Raw genomic sequence first — 16404 nt, forward strand, 5'->3', positions numbered from 1 at the left:
GATTTGTCTTGCCAATTCTGAGTCCTGAGTTCCTGGCAAGACACAAAGCCAGGTGAGAAAGCAATGTGAACGAATGATCAAACAATTGAGTGAGTGAATGGACGCTGGGCTTGCAAAAAAGACCGTGGGGGAACTGGTGGTCAAGCCACATTGGTTGGGGGGGGCGGGCAGGAGGGACAGAATCTGGGTGTGGGCTGAACCCCCGTCCTCCCTCCTTTGCCAAGGAGAAAGCCAAAGTCCAGTCCCAGAGCCAGTGTTTATTAGCAAGATGGAACCCAAGGGCAGGTGTGGCCTGGACAGCAGAGGGCTGCCAGGAGCCCCCACCCACCTACCCAACTGCCCCCCAGAGCTATTTACACCCATCATCTGAAGTGGTGGGCAGAAAGGAGCCCTGGGGAGCCCCTGCAGGCCCCAGGCCTCCACCATGACCCCCTCTCCCCTCAGCGCTGCCTGAGCCTGGCCCCTCTGCTTTTCTCCCAGCCCCTGCATCACAGCGGCACGGAGAAAGCAAAGAGGAGGTAGAGTGGCCAGGCAGGGAGGGAAGGAGGGGCTAGAGGGGCTGCCCCACCCAGGCAGGGCTCCTCTTCTCCTGTCCCCAATAAATAGAGAATAAATACCCAGGAAAGGGCTGGCCTTGACTGAGTGCCCCTCTCCCAGGCAGGGGCCGGCATCCTGTGCCAGCCCCTTCTCCCCTTCTCTGAGCGCATCTGAGCCCTCACTCCCACCCCCGGTCTCCAAAGCAGTCCTCGCATCCACATGTATGCCAACAGCACACATGGGCGAAGATGTACAGTCCGTGCCCCATCCAGGTAGAGATTGCTCCTTCCCTGTGTCCCGTAGATCCTGGCGGTGGCTGTCAAGCAGGTAGACTCCCAGCTGAGCCTGGGGACTGTGTGGTCCTGGCCCGGCCCGGCCCACTGGCCGGGCCTGGTTAGGTGGGCTCTGTTTTCTGCCGTCTCTGACCAGCATGGGTCTAGTTTTGGATGATGCTGCCGCTGAGGCAGGCTATTTACAACCCACCAATAAATACTGTCTTTGCAGGGGCAGGGTGTATATAGAATATAGATATTTTATATATATATATATATATATATATTTTTTATATTAAAAGGGACGAGGACTAGGCCGGCCCATCGCAGGGCTCAGACAGCAGGCCTCATGTGTCCGGCGGGTGGTGGCGGCGGTTCCGGGGTTTTTTATATATATATATATATATATATATCTTTTATATTAAAAGGGACGAGGACTAGGCCGGCCCATCGCAGGGCTCAGACAGCAGGCCTCATGTGTCCGGCGGGTGGTGGCGGCGGTTCCGGGGTTTTTTCTGGTCCTGGGGTTCAGGAGGCCTGGGTGCCCCTGGGGCCTCCCTGTGACTGGGGGGCACATGGCGCCAGTAGCCCTGGCAGTACTGGTGGATAAGGCCCACTTCTGGCTGGGCCAGGAGCTGGGCCAGCTCCTGGTAAGGGGGTGTGGGGGGCCTGGCGCCTGGGGGCGGTGGGACGCTCACAGCTGGGGGTGGGAAGAGGGCAGCATGGACGGCGTCCTGGCCCAGTACATGCAGCTGCACCCGTGTGATGACATGCTTGAAGTTGTTCTCGGTGGCTGTACAGGAGTAAAGGCCGCGATCACCAAGCTGCAGGGCGCGAAGCAGCAAGCCCTGTTCTGTGCGCAGGAAGCGGTCGTCTGCACGCATCTGTGGGGGCAGGGGCTGGGGCTCAGGGGCTGCAGGACCACCGTGTTTGCCCCGGCTAGCTCCCCGATCAAACCACCTCTGGGGCCACCCCATGCAGGGGCACCCGTGTGGAATTTCCATATACCAAGAAAAACAAGTTTCCATATAACATCTGAATAATAAACACTTCCATTTCAGGAGGAATGACCATAAGGGAATTCTGTACAATGAAAGAATTCTGGAGCATACACACAATTTCTATTTAATGAGAATAAACAGATGTTGGGGCACCTTCATAGACTTTCCATGTAGAAGGGATTGCCTAGAAGGTATTTCCATAATAGGAAGGCTACCCCACAGAATTTCCATATGCTGGAATTCATCCACGTGACATTTCCATAGAATGAGGTATACTGCCAATAAAGTACACATATGGAATTCTCATATAAAAAGGCATGCCTACAAGTAGTTTCCATGTAATATGGACACCCCACAGAGTTTCCATATAACTGGATTCACCCAAATGATCTCCACACAGGGAAGGGGGCTTGGAAGGACTTTCTTAGAATGAGGGCTGCCCCAGTTTGGTTCCGATACCACATTTCACCCACATAGAATTTCGACTGTACAAGGGACTCTCCCAACCATGGTGAGGACTGTGGGGCACAGGAAATCACCTCTCGGCGCCGGTCACTGGGATCTCGCTGGAACAGCCACTTAACAGTAGCCTGGGGTGAGCGGGGCTGGCACTCAAGGAAGGCTGCACTCCCTGCCACACCATACTGCACAGACTCCACGGCATTCTTATTGGCTGTAGAACAAGAGGGTGCCATGTGAAAGCAGCACTACCTCTTGGCAGACTGCAGGCTGGCGAGGGGCATATACAGGGATACCCACCCATACAGGCAGGGCTGTGCCATGAGGCATCCACTCCTTGAGGGGGTGGCCGAGGACATCCCTTCTCCAAAACCCCTCACCCCCTCACCCCCACGGACCATGTGAGAATCCTTCCAGTGGGGGCCCCAGGAGCAGCTCTGTGGGCTGCACAGCTCCGCACCGAGGAGCACCCAGTGGTGAGACACAGCACTCACCGTTGGAATTGAACCCACGGCACTGCCTGATGGGGTTCCCGTGCCGGACGTCCTGCCGGCGGCTCCGCCTGGATGAAGATAGCTCCTGAAGGAGTATTCCCAAGAAAACTTGCCCCCCAAGTCTCTATACCCCCGAAACTCCAGGGTAGGATGTCTCACCCATAAAGTCCCCCAGGGTAATATCACATCCACCTCTAGACCTCCAGGACAGAGCCCTGGGTCTGGTGGCCAAAATTCCAAGGGTCTCGGGGTTCACACCTCTTAGAGGATGCTGTGTAGCGGGAACAGGCTTGGCCATCCCAGGCACAGTAAGGGTCCCGGGCAAGGCAGCAGTCGGCACAGGCGGCCCCATATGCCTGGCAGCGGTGCAGGCTCAGGTGGGTAACGCCCACGGCTGAGGCCACGTACAGTTGTTGCTGTGGGCAGGGGTAGGAGCTTGTCAGTTCCCTCCCCATAGCCAGCCTTCCTTAGGAGCCAGTTGGGCCAGGCTCCTCCCCTTCTTGTTCTGTGCCTCAGTGTCCCCATCTCTTTGCCAAGGGCTTGACCCCAAGGTGAAGCAGCCTCCATCCCTACCCTCAACCCACCTCACCAAAACTCACCCTCTTGGAAGAGATGGTCATGGTCTTAACAGGTGCTGGGTCCTAGAAGAAGATAGGGATTAGCTTATGACCCTGGGGACCCCCTTCCTATCCTGACCTGGAGGTCTGAGGTCAGGAGGTGGTACTGAGGAGGGCCATGGTGAGGAGGACAGGACTGGGTGGTGTCACACCCACCTTGAAGACCTCCACCTCCTCTAGCATGAGCTCCTCCATCTCCTGGTCATCCTTAGGCAGCACAATGACCTTCTGCACTGTCCCGCGGTCTGGAACGGGCCGGGCAGGGCCTCAGTGGGGCTGAGGACGCTGGGAAAGGGGCACCAGCCTCAGCCCCTTCCCCCACCAGGGCCCAAACCCCCCAAGGGCAGTGGAGTGGGAGCTCTGTGCCAAGGTTGAAGAGTTGCCCCCAGATGAGGGGAAGAGATCTAAGGGGACTGGCCCTGGATAAGGGGGGAGTCACAGCTAGAGTCTGCCCCTCTGACCCCAGACCCTCATTTTGGGAAGCTGCGAACAGGCTGCAGGAAGTGTTCCCTTATGTTGAGGGCTACTGGAACAGCAGTGGCTGCAGTTTGCATGTGCACACGAGAGCATGTGTGTCAGTATTTGGACCCAGGTATCCTGGAGGTGTCTGGCTCTGTCCTCCCTCTTTCTGCCCAAACATGGGTCCCCAGGCACCCAGTGTCCCTGCTCTCCCGGCCACCAGGGATAGGGATGAAAATGAGGTTTCGCCATCCCCATTCTCAGTTATCCTGGTAATAGAGAGAAGCCTCCAAAGGATGAAGGTGGCAGAGCTGACAATGACAACCCTGTAGTAACCCCCTAGCAGGGCAGGGCCCAGCCCCATGGATCAGTACCCTCCACCCAGTGGGCCCAGTGTGGGAGGGGCCAGGAGCAGCAGTGGGTACCTGTGCCCAGGAAAAGCACCTCATAGCGCCCGTCGGCTGCATCCACCTGGTCCACGGCAACAGTGGTGAGACGGTAAGGAGAGCCTGTGCGGACCACTAGGGGCCGCCGCTGCAGAGGGTAAACGGCCTGGTACATGAGCGGGTGGGTGCGCATGAAGTTGATCACTTCATCAGGATAGTCCTTGGTGGACTTCATGGATGGCGTGAAGGTTCCACCAGGGCACTGCAGGCAGGTGATGAGTGTCAGGCCCAGGCTGCCCAAGGTACTCTGGACCCATTAGCTTCAGAAGAGGTCTCCGCTCTGTCTGTCCCCACCAGCTCCACCTGCTCCACTTCTCAGAACACTCATCTGGGCTTTTGCCCAATACCTAACCTCTCTGCAGGTCCTAAACCAGCTGACGTCCCAAGGTCTCACATGGTCAAATCCCATGGCCATCTCCCCAGCTTCATGTGCCATGACTTTGTGGCAGCATGTGGCAGAGCTGACAATGGCCTTTCTAGGTCCTCATCCCCACAGGCTTGTCTCTTTCCTCTGACTGTTCTTCCAGTTCTCCAGTTCACCCCTTCCCCAGCTCCACCCCTGCTCAGCAGGACGGCGGGCCCGGAGCTCCTTTAACACCCTAGGCATGTGATCAGATCACGAAGCTCTCCTGCGTAGACTCCCACAGTGGTCCACGTCACACCAAGATCAGGTGAGTCGCCTCCCACTACTGCAGGGGCTCCTGCTCACCCCCACCTCCAGCCTGCCTTGAAGACTTCCCTACAACTTTCAGCTTCCAAACAGCCTCCCAGAGGGAGCAGCCAGCCGCACCCAGCCACCATCTTTGTTTCAGGATCCTAGCTGGATTCTTTCACAGCCCGACACTGTGTGTAAATGGTGGAGTTTTCCTTACGGTGTGTTTTATTTTAACTTCAGCTTTATTGAGGGTGAATGGTGAGTTTATATGTGTGTATGGTCCACCTCTGCCCCCGCCCCCGCCAACTTGGCTGTGAGTGTCACGATGGTGCGGCCCATGTCTGCAAAGGGCCTGACCCAGCACAGTTCTCGTGGAAAGAGAGGAAAGGGAAAGGTGGAGTGAGTGGGGTCCTCACCGTGCCGGGCCGTGGGTAGGGCATCTTCCCTGAGAAGGGCATCCATTGGTAGTTGGGGCCCTCCTTGTGGGCAAAGGGCCCATTGAAGACCATGCGAATGTCAGCCATGGAGTAGACACACACGGCAGAGCCTCGGAACACAGAGCTGTGGGCAAGGCAGGCTGCTGCTGCGGGTGGGGCAGACCCTTGGCCCAGGGTCCCTCCCCAGCCTGCCCTCACCCATAGCTCCCCACCAGGATGGGGTCCTCCACAAATCACAGCCCCCAACTCAGTCACACCCTGCCACTGCTGGCCCCAGCCCCAGCCCCAGTCTCACCCCGAGGAGGTAAAGACAGCGTAAATGACTGGGTTCCTCACATCCTGGGTCTGCTGAACAAACACATCCTCTGGGGACAGAAGGAGAGGGGGCTGGGAGGGTACCTTGGCCACGAGCCCCAAGGCCCTGCCCACTCCTGGGTGGGGGGCACCAGGCTTCCCCTGACCACCCATCTGGCCGCCATCCCCTGCAGTAGCCATAGGCCCCCGCCCGCCTGCCGGGTGCTCACGGAGCTCGTCAAAGTGGGTCTCGATGCCATCCTCGCCTGGCACAGAGCAGACCAGCCTTGCCTTCAGGAATGTGCTCCACTTGTTGACCAGGCAGCAGTGGCCGCCATCATCGTTCTGGGGGGCGGGGGCAGGGGCTGGGTTAGATCAGCTCACTCACCTCAAAGACCCTGCCAGAGCAGGGCTGATGGAACCAGGACTGGGCCTGGGGAGGGGGCAGGAAGGGGCCCCATACCAGGCAGATCCGCCCGATGCGGGCATACACGGCGGGGCTCTGCGGTGCCTCCGCGGACCGCTCACGGAAGAAGAAGTAGAGCTTGTCGTCGTTGCGCTCGGCGCTGTCAGGGATGAGCTCGGCGTGGATGAATGAAGGGTCTGCAGGTGGGCAGGCGTCAGTGGACCGCACCCTCCTTGGACATAGCCTCTTTCCCGGGCCAGGTACAAGAAGACCCCCGAGTCTTCCCGGGATAAGAAACTACCCCCGCCCCAGCCAGTCAAGGGCCAAAAATTCTCCCACGGGTGTTTCTTTATGATCTCTGTGCTGTACCCCAGACATGCTGCCCACTGGAGGTGTTGCGGGCTCTGCTCACCATTGAGCCACCGGGAGTTGTACTGATCCGTGCGCATGGCCGTCTGCTTTCCAAGCGTGCGGAAGATGGCTGCGTCGGTGCCCATGAAGTCGATGTACACACCCGCATAGAGCTCCTCGTCTGTGGGTGGGCCAGTGGGTCAGTCAGGGGGCGCCTTTGGCTAAGGCTGGTGCACAGCACACATGACCTCCAGGACAGGGTCCCATCTCCCCCTCAGGTTCTCCAGGGCGACTGTATCACCAGTGGGGCATTGGTGAATGTTTTAACAACTGGCTCTGGGAGGACTGGGATTAGCAGCAGTTGGCTCTGATTAGCAGCCAGAGCCAATTTCTGTGGTGTAAATACTCCCACCATGGCTGATTTCAAGCTACTAACCTGAGGTCACTCACTGAAAGTAGAGTTGGGAAGACCTGCCAAAACCATTGTCTAGTATTTCCACCCCATAGATACGAGAAATGTAAATAATCTCAAGAACATAGATAATAATAAAATGTAGTAAAATAATTAGCAAGTAATGAGTTTTGAGTATTTTTACCTTTGTTTTTAAAGTAATTTATTTAACTGTAAGTGTATATAATTTACTTTCTAATAATAGCTGTGTTTAACAGCTGGCTCACAGAATACCTGAAAATTTAAACAGAAAATTTGACAAACACACTGGCTCCAGCACACCACTCCAAGTCTTCCCTCTAGACTCCCCCAAGGCAGGCCCTGTCTTCCCCCATCAGACTCCCTGGTCTGGACCTTGCCATCCGGCTAGGACCTTCTTACTCACCAAGAGGGAGAGGATAATGCCCACCCTCTGCCTTTCCCAGGCTTGGAGGTGGCACACTGCCCAGCAGCTGCTGAGAGGCAGACTCGGTTGGGCAGCCAGAAAGTAGGCAGAGTTTAGGGACCTGGGTCAGCAGTGGGCTCGCCCAACCTGGGGGTAGGGGCAGCAGCTGCTTCTGAGGCCCCAGGCAGGACTCCTCCCCAGAGAACATTCTCCCAACTCTCCCAGACACTTGGCCAGACCAGAAACAAACTCCCCTAGCTGGTCTCTGGGCCAGGACTCTCCACTGGTGCTGCCTTGTGGGCCTCTCCCAGCCTCCCAGACAATCCAAGAACACACTATGGGACCACCACCTCATACCACCCTCAGTACAGATTCCACTTGTCTTCTCTTCCAGGAAGCCTGTGGCCAGGAGGGTTCTGGCCTTTGCATGGACCACACTGTGGATTTCAGGGTAGAATCTGCCCTCTGCGCCCACCGCACCCCCATTCGAGGGGCTGGATGGAGGCTCATACCACCTAGTCTCTGCCCCTCAGCGCACACTGGGGTCTGGTCTGTACCCTTCCCCTTGCCAAGTGGGGCCACATTGCGGGGGTGATGGGGGGGCAGGTTTCAGACACAACAATTTCATGGTCTCTTCCCTGGGGTAAAGTGTTGGTGCCATGCTCCCTGCTCCAGAGGCAGAGGTCACACCTTTAGGCTTTAGAACCAGGGTGGGGTGGGAGCACTCACTGATGAGGGCTGAGGCTGTGTCCAGCTTGGGGTCGTAGGGACACTTGCCCTTTCCCGACTCGAGTTTCTCAGGCTCCAGGTAGAAGATGTAATCCTGCAAGGCAGAGAGGGGCTCAGCATCATCCAAGCCATCCCACACAGGAAAGGCAAGGGTCATCAGGCTCCCAGGGTGACAGTGAGCCCCCAGGGAAACCCTGAAGCCACCCTGCTTCACTCCCCAGATCTCACTAGGTTTTTAACTCTATCTTGCCAGGTCTCCCAGGGCAGGGCGGTGCTGAGGGTTCCCAGGGAGGTGCTTCCTGGTCTAGATCTCAGATAAGACCTGGGAATCACATTTCAGAAGACTCTGCTTTGGGGACCATGAGAGGGGCATCAGGTGGGCTTATAGGGGCTGAAGCCCCTCCATGCCAACTGGTTCAGGAAGACTCTGGCCGGCGCCCCCTTGGGCCACAGAGGCACAACTCTTTGAGCTGTGGCTGCCTGTCTTGGGCCACGAAGGGCAGGGGTACTGGCCAAGGGCCTGGGATCCTGTCCTTTGCCATCAGGTCCCACCAGGCCAGAGGGCTCTGAGGTTATTGTGTCGCCGGGTTTTGTGCCCTACCTGTGGTCCTCAGGATAGACTAATAGGCCAGGGCCTTTTCCCTGCCCCTCAGCAGAGCCCCCAGCTCCATGTCTCCGCAGGGAGCCAAGAGTTGAGGGGTCCAGCCCAGACCACATGGAATTCACAAAGCCCCACCCCATGCCTCCCAGCCCATCCCTGAAGATGCTAGGAGGAAGGTTGGTGAAGGCACTGGGACCAGGAAAAGCTCATGAGGAGGTTAAGGGAGGAAGAGGAGAGAGGCACAGAGGCTGGAAGGAGGTGGCAGCAGGTGGCAGGGATGGTGATGGGAAGGTGTACACAGGCCTGCTTCCAGTTACACTCTGCACACGACTTCCTGCACACATGGGGCTGCACACACAGCTCGGCACGCATCACTGCCAACACACAGAACCCACTGTTCACACCCTGGGCACACACACGCAGAGTCTGAGCGGCCCCACTTCTCAGCACTCCCTGCCACAGACACGCGAGCTCAAGTGACCACTTGCTCTATCACTCACCGGCAGCCCCTGCCCCCCTGCCCGCCCCTGCCCAGCCCCAGAGCCCCCCAGCCCCAGCCCAGCCCCTCAGCCCTGTCCTGGGTCAAGTCTAGTAGACACACAGCTCTGCCCCTCCCACCCTAGGGATTAACCCATGCCCCAAGCAAGGCATGGGGCATGGACACCTAAGAGCTATGTGTCAGGCTGCACACATGCCATTTTCCCACGCTGGGTGCTAAGTAAGGTGTGGGTTGGAGAGTGCCCAACGCGTGCCCACGCATGTCTACACACGTGTTCTGAGGGCGGAGGCATGGCTGTCCCCAGGGCTCCTGTCTTTCCCACCTGATGGCTTCATGATTTCTTGTCACACTGAGGCTGACATGAGTCCAGCTGGGAATGCCTTCAGAGGCTGAGGGCACTGCAGGGGAAGGGGTGGGAGGGGGGGCACAGAGGTGGACGGAAGACCCTGGGGAGGCTGGCCTGGGGTGCAGGCTCCTGGCTGGAAGGCCAGGCCCAGGATGAGTTCAGTTCAGAGGCAGTGCTGCCTGGCAAGAGCCTGAAGGGATGAGGCCCACCTGGCGTGGGGCTGTGAGCGTCGGGTGGAGGGCACCATCGGTGGCTCTGCTGCCTCGGCCTCTGACCACCTGCATCTGGGTCCAGGGCGTGGCCTGAGAAGACGAGGAATACGGGTTAGAGCCAGGGGTGGCAGGGGCTGGGGGAGCGGGCTCGGGCTGCCAGCTTCTCACACCACACATGCCAGGAACACATGGGAGCACCTGAGCCCCCAGAGCACATATATGCACCCCTGTGTGAACACATACACACAGCAGGGGCACACCTGCACACACCTGTGCCCCTTAGGTCCAATCGTTCTCACACACTCCCTACAAGGTCACACCAGCTCACACACATGCCCACATGGAAATGGAGGAGGGCAAAAGCGGGCAGGGTGGGGCAGAGCTGAGGAAGGGGCAGCTCTCCCCCAGGCCGTATGGCAGAAGCTGACCCAGGCGTCCAGCCTCCTGATGCTGAGGCTCCCGCCAGGCCCTCTGGCTTGGCTGCAGGGGCACCGTCCACATATGGAAGAAGCGCTCACTACATGCCAGGCACAGTGCTAAGAGCTCTGAGAGCGTTAGCTCACTGCCTCCTCCTCACACCGACCTGTGAGAAAGGCAGCTATTAGCCCCATTTTCAGGAGAGGAAACTGAGGCTCTGAGAGGTGGAAGAAGTCACTCACCCAAGGTCACAGGGCCGGGAAGTGGCAGGGCTGGGGCTCAAGCCCATCCTCCCATCCGAACCCTGGAAGGTAGCTATCAGTGGGGGCAGCACAGGGCCAGGGTGGGCGAGGCTTACCTGGGCGCGGCGGCCGCGGTTTACATAGGTGCACATGGGGTTGTAGGCGCCGGTCCCGCACACATACAGGTGTGTTCGGTTCCAGGGCTGGATGAGCCTGACGAAGTTCCCGCACTCGCCCTGGGGCCAGAGGGAAAGCCAAGGAGGTGCCCAGATGCCTGCCTGGCCCCAGTGCCTTCCTGGAGTCCCCTGTCCCCCGCCGCCACCTCCCCCCACCCCACCTGTGACCCCACCGCACTCACGTTGCCATCCTTGCCTGAGAGCACGCACTCCTCAATGCGCTGTGGGGAGGCTGCCCAGTGGATCTGCCAGAGATGGAGGTCAGAGGGCCCGCTGGAAGGGCCCCCAGCCCTGGGGCGCGTGTCCCTCATCCCCCCACCACATCTGGGCTGGCCCTTACAATGAGGGGTTCGCGGTTGATGTCATGCAAGTCCAGGGACAGCACGTAGTCCTTGCTGCCCACATACATGCGGTCGTGGTCCTCGTCCTTGAGCAGGATTCGGTAATCAGTTGTGTTGAGCAGGAAGTTGAAGAAGTGGGCCGTGCCTGTGGCCTTAAGCTCTGTGGGCAGAGGGCAGAGCAGCAGTGAGGGCTCTTGGAGACCATCTACCCGTACCCCCTTTGACAGAGGGGGTAGCCCCACCACACGGTCATCTCAAACCCCCAGCTTCCCCTCCAGGGCCTGCTTGGTTCCCTCTCTAGTCCCTGACATTCTGGGAGGACAAAGTGGGACAGGTGGGCAGGCCAGGGAAGCGGCCACACCCAAAGCCGGAGCCCTGATTCATCGGCAGCCCAGCCAGTCTCTGGGTCCCAATGAAAGGGCAGCGGGCGTGGGCCAGGGTGCATAATGGCATCAAAGACTCTCTGCTCAGGTGGGGGGTTAATGTTCCCATGCTCAGGGTGGGGCCAGCTTCCCACAGGGGACTAAAAGGGTTAATGAGCAGGGGGGTGGCCGGCAGGTGCATCCAGGACAGCTCACAAATGCTGGAACAGAGCCAGGGTGCCCTGTCCTCACCCCAGCTGCCAACAAGACAGAGGGCAAAGCTGGCAAACAGCAAGGTCCCCACCCTGTCTGAAGCAGGTTAGCCAGGACACCGGAAAGCCCTGCGGGAGCCAAACTGCCCAACAGACCTTGGGCTTCCCCCAGACCCCACAGGGTTGCTGATGGTGGAATCCTCAGGCCACTCTGAACCATCCAGGAAGTCTTTCCCAGGAAAGAGGCCCTCCCCCTAGTGCTGCAACATCCCCGGGGCTGGGGACAGGGTCCAGCTGAGTCCTCAGTTTCCCTTCTGCGTGAGTCTGGCAGCCCTGGCCCTCTCACCCTCAGGTTGCTGGGGGAAAGTCCTCCTTTCTGGGGATGAAAGACAGGAGGAAACTTGGCTAGTGATAGGCCAAGGACAGAGGACTCCAGAAAACTTGGGAACCTTCCTCTGGGAGAGGGAGTTCCGAGGGGTCCCCTTGGCAAGTCCCTCCTCCACCCACCCCCAGCTAGTTTTAGCTCCGAGGGAGAAGAGATTGCAATGAGGGTGATGAATATTCACCAGCACAGGAGGAGTGAGATGGCAGCACACAGAAGAGTATGTATGCATGCACACGGCCCAGGTATACACACACGCACATATGTGTCCTACATCAGATGACGCATCCACCAAGGGGAACATACACATCGCATCTCCCTGCCCCACATCTGGTAACCCATTTCACAGGTGGGACGATCATGGGGGAGGTCTGGAGAGGGAGAATCTGAGCCCTGGGATCTGAGGTCACTGAGATCCGTAGATGCTGCCTGAGGGTGGAACCAGCAGGTGGCCCCATCCCATTAGTCAAGGCTGCTGTCTCTGACTGGCCTGGCTGACCCTGACCCCTGCTGTGTGCTGGAGACCCGGGAATGGAGCTGGAGGGGCTGTGCCTGAGAGCAGCTCTGAATAGGAGCTTCAGGATGTGCTGAGATGGGTGTGTGAGGGTGGGCTGGGAGCCAGGGGAGTCCCACAGCAGACCCAGAGCCCACATCTGAGGGCTGGGCAGGGTAAAGGCCTTGCCCTGCCCAGCCCTGACTATGGCAGCAAGAGAATACAGGTGATGACCTTGGCCCACCACTGGGACGCAGGGACGCCAAGGGATCAAAGGGCCGATCCCAGCCTGGCTACAGCCTCATCGGCGGTGCCTCTGAAGTCCTGGGCAGGGTAGCCTGGGCACCTGTCCTGCACCTGTTGTTGGGCCATTCGGAGTCCCCCGCCTGGCCACCCAGCCATAGTGACAACAGGAAAGTAAACACTCCCCCCCCTCGCCGACCCAGGGCCAGGAAGTGGCCAGAGAGGAAGTGGGGCTGCCAGCGGAGCCCCCCCAGGCTGGGACAGCCCGCCAGGGGTTATTTATACCCTGGCTGGGGGCATGGCCTTGACTGTGCCCTTACCCGTCCTGCTGGGCTAGGGGGAATTTGGGGGGCAATGGGGGGAAGGGAGGCGAGGCTGAAGTGGGCACCTTCAGACACAGGCACCTAAGGTGGGGGGAGCTCCAAATATCTAGCCCCAGGGATGCAACCAGCCATAATGCCTACCCTCCCATCCCTGCCTAGCCTTGGGTCCCTATAATCCAGACCCTCCCCCTCTACAGTGCCACGACCCCCAAGTCCAAGTCCCCCTCCCAAGTACAGACAGAGGAGACACCATTCAGCAGATGAGGAAACTGAGACCTACATGAGCAGCAGGAGACCAGCCGTGACCTGACATCCTCCCTCTCAACTCTCCCTGCCAGTACCCGGTGCCCTTCGGTAGAGGTGGGAATGGAGGGAGGCTCTCACTTAGTCATCCAGTACCTATTATGTGCAAAGCCCTGTGCTCATTAACATCCAAATTACAGATGAGAGGCACAGAGCAGGGAAGTGACATGTCAGTGTGCATGGAGCGTGATATCCCCACCCAGGTCCATGGCCTTTTGGGCTAAAGGAGGGGCAGGTGCCGGCAGAGCCAGTCCTGGTGGTGGGGACTGCCTGTTGGGAGGGCCAGGGCCGGAAGGTGACTCGTCCTCCATTGACAGGGCACATGACTCAGGACCCTCGGGACCCTTCCCAGTGGCCACGGGATATGGCGTCAATGGCTCTGTTGTCACAGGATGTGATGTTTTGGTCTCTGTGGAAACTAAGGCGGGTGTGGGGAGCCCCCATAAGGCTGTGTGGGGTAGGAAATGGGTGGGAGCAAGGGTGAGGAATCTTTGGCTCTGGCATGGGCTTCATGACCCCAGCTGTGGTCTCGGAGCACTCATTTCCCTCATGCCAGATTGTAGTAAAGAATTAAAATAAGGGTCCCCATGACAGCCCTGCACCCTCAGTTCCAGACAGGAAGACTGAGGCCCAGGGGAGAGTGGTGCTCACCTTAAGTCACAGGGTGAGGAGTGAAACCGGTTTGCTGTCCCCACCTCCTCACTCTGCCGCAGGCTAGAGGAACAGGGGGCCTTCACTCCTCCAAGAAGCCCGGGTCAGGGCAGATGGTGGTTGAGTAGGCCTGAGCATCCTGCTCTGACACCTGCAGTGTCAGCAGGGCTAGAGCCTACTGGCCCCCAGCCCCACTGAGGAGCAGGGACTTGGGCCAAGGGGACCTGGGGGCCTGAGGGGGCATGGATGTATGTGGGGGAGCTGACATGGACTGAGGTTGCTCCTGTCCTCAGGCCAGTCCCCACCTCTGCTCCACTTGCCCCAGGCCCAGCTCTGATAGCAGGAGTGTCGCCCCTCCCTCACCCCCAGGACAATACAGAGGGAGGGGCTGGGGCACAACCAAAGGCTCTGTGGGGTGTCAGGGATTCAAGTTTGTATAAGCTTTGACCTTGGGGAGGGAGAGTGGTGTGCCTGAGTGATGCTCCAGGGAAGAGCTCCCCACCCCCATGCCTTCATCCAGGCTGGGCACAGGTTGGGTGGGGTGACATCCGGGAAGGCTTTTCCCGTCATGGGGAAGGAAGAGCCTTTTCTGGCATCAGACACCTCATTTCCGCAGCCGTTTCCAGCCTCTAGCACTCTCCCATGGCTATTAGACACTTGGGGTCCTGGCCCAGAACGGCCTGGCAAAGGTCTAGAGGCAGGAATTTTCTCAGTGTATACGAGGCTTAATCCTGGGGGGGTCTCTGTTTCCTCCTCTCTGGGAAGCAGCTGATGATGCCTTACTTTAAAGGAGGTGGTGGGCGAGGACAGCACTGAGGAGGCGTGTCTGCAGCCCTCACCCGCAGACCCCGAGTGGGCGGCCCCTGACCCCTGCTGCCCGTCTCTAGGACACCAGGTCTGTTGCCAGTGAGGCAGGGGCTGCTGCAAAAGGGGGGTCTTGGATCAGAGATGGGTACCCCGCCCCCTTGGTTACAGCCCTACAAAGCAGCAGGCCCTGACGGACAGTGTCACCTCTCTGGGCTGTGCTTGGGTACTGGGAGGTGATAGACAGGTCCCGGCAGCTCAGCCCTGACCTCTGACTTCATGTGGGCTGGTCCAGCCTTAATCCCTAAGATGAAGAGAAATGAGGCTGGGGGTGAGGGGTGGGGGTGCTGGCTTGGGTCTCTGGTCAGTACTTTATCCCCCTGCCCTTCTGAGGAGGGAAACTGAGGTGGATAAGGAGATGGTAGCAGTGGCAGCAGCAAGAATGGCAGGGTCCCTCCTGGACACCCCCGTTGGCTCCAGGGAGGGTTGGCCCCCAGCCCCTTTACCACTCCCTCAAGCTGTGAGGGGCCCCAGAGGAAGGCGCAGGGGCTGGGCTGACCCACTGGCTCTCGGCCTAATCCTCTTTTAATGAGCGGCCAGCCGGAAGGCCTCAGCCCCTGGCCACAGCCTTGTAACCCTGGAGCCCCAGCCAGGCGAGCTGGGGGCAGGGCCTCCCTAAAGCCTTTGCATGCACCTTTCTCCCTGCTCAGCACACCCACCTCACTCATACCTCAATGCCAAGACTCCAACCCTGGCCAGGCCAATCCAGGGCCCCAGCATCTGCCTTGACATACCAGGGTGACATCTGCCTTGTGCTCCCATGGACCCTCTCCTAGGCATTTACCATTTGTTCAGGTCCAGGTCCCACATGGGGCTGGGCAGGAGAGGCTGTCACCTTTGATTCAGGGGCTGGCTCTCCCAGGCCCACCTCCCACCCCACCCCTAGGGATGTTCTAGATGGGAACCCCTAGAAGCCAGACCCAGGGTTTTGCCTGGGGCTTAAGCTGCCTCCTCCCTGGGGCGTAGGCTCCAGGTTCCTCTGGCCCCAAGCCCCTAAAAATCTGTCCTCTTCAATCCCATCTCTGGATCAGGCTGTCCAGATCGGAGACCCAGAAGCCTCCCTAGGAGCCATCCATACTCGCCCCTCTTCCCCCTAGGCAGGTGAGCCAGGTCAGTGCCAACAAAACCAATTACAGCCGCTCTCACCCAATTAGCAACTAATTATGGCCTCATAGTCCATTCAACATAATTAACATGTAAATGACTCCACGTGTTTATATTCAATAACAGCTCTGATTGAATTTAATTTAAAAGTCTGAACTGGGGACCCAGTTACCGTATTTCATCACTTAGAGCTGCCACTTCCTGGGAATGTCAGCTCCTCCAGGGGAGAGGGACCCAAGGCCAGAGTGAATGGTGGAGGGGCAGGTGCCAAGACACTGGCCCAGCGCTGGAGAGGGTGGAGATGGTTGTAGTCCCTGCCACCCTGACATGCCTATCCCAGGGGTGCGGGGAGGTGGTGAGGGCAGAAGAGCCCCCAGTGGGACCTGCAAGACGGGAAATCCTCTGGAACAAGGGGCCCCTTCTTAAGGGCTACTGTAAACATCGCAGCTGTTCAGTAAACACCAAGCTGCAGCCGAGCTGGAGCAGCCCAGCTGGGCTAAGCTCTGCTGCAGGCTTCCCTCCCATTTTGGGGGCTAAGGGCTGGGGGTTGGGGGTTGGAGGTTGGGGGTTGGGGCCTGGGGCCTGGGACCGGCAGGCCCAGGCATGCTGTTCCCACGCCCGTTCCGCCCCAGCGCCCACC

At 58.8% G+C, this 16404-nt stretch overlaps 1 protein-coding gene across 10 annotated transcripts in view; it reads right to left on the reverse strand.

Moving 5' to 3' along the window:
• Positions 1–1198: 1198 nt before the first annotated feature.
• SEMA3F (semaphorin 3F) overlaps positions 1199–16404 on the reverse strand; it is a 45668-nt gene continuing 30462 nt past the window's right edge. For 3 of the 10 annotated variants that reach the window (XM_055079768.1, XM_055079766.1, XM_055079767.1), the window contains exons 3-18: positions 10827–10987; positions 10669–10731; positions 10427–10546; positions 9649–9741; positions 7994–8087; positions 6490–6609; positions 6135–6274; positions 5673–6016; positions 5357–5501; positions 4265–4487; positions 3537–3625; positions 3363–3404; positions 3022–3179; positions 2764–2831; positions 2350–2483; positions 1199–1693 (exon numbers count right to left, since the gene is read on the reverse strand). In XM_055079768.1, coding sequence (XP_054935743.1) covers positions 1283–1693; positions 2350–2483; positions 2764–2831; positions 3022–3179; positions 3363–3404; positions 3537–3625; positions 4265–4487; positions 5357–5501; positions 5673–6016; positions 6135–6274; positions 6490–6609; positions 7994–8087; positions 9649–9741; positions 10427–10546; positions 10669–10731; positions 10827–10987 — 2405 coding nt within the window. In that variant the 3' untranslated portion in view covers positions 1199–1282. Of the gene's footprint in view, positions 1694–2346; positions 2484–2763; positions 2832–3021; positions 3180–3362; positions 3405–3536; positions 3626–4264; positions 4488–5356; positions 5502–5672; positions 6017–6134; positions 6275–6489; positions 6610–7993; positions 8088–9648; positions 9742–10426; positions 10547–10668; positions 10732–10826; positions 10988–13796; positions 13954–16404 lie in introns of those variants that run through there. The other 7 variants (XM_055079770.1, XM_055079769.1, XM_007113943.4 and 4 more) reach the window with 7 other exon arrangements.

This window comes from Physeter macrocephalus, chromosome 18, assembly GCF_002837175.3.
Source record: "Physeter macrocephalus isolate SW-GA chromosome 18, ASM283717v5, whole genome shotgun sequence".
Lineage (NCBI taxonomy): Eukaryota > Metazoa > Chordata > Mammalia > Artiodactyla > Physeteridae > Physeter > Physeter macrocephalus.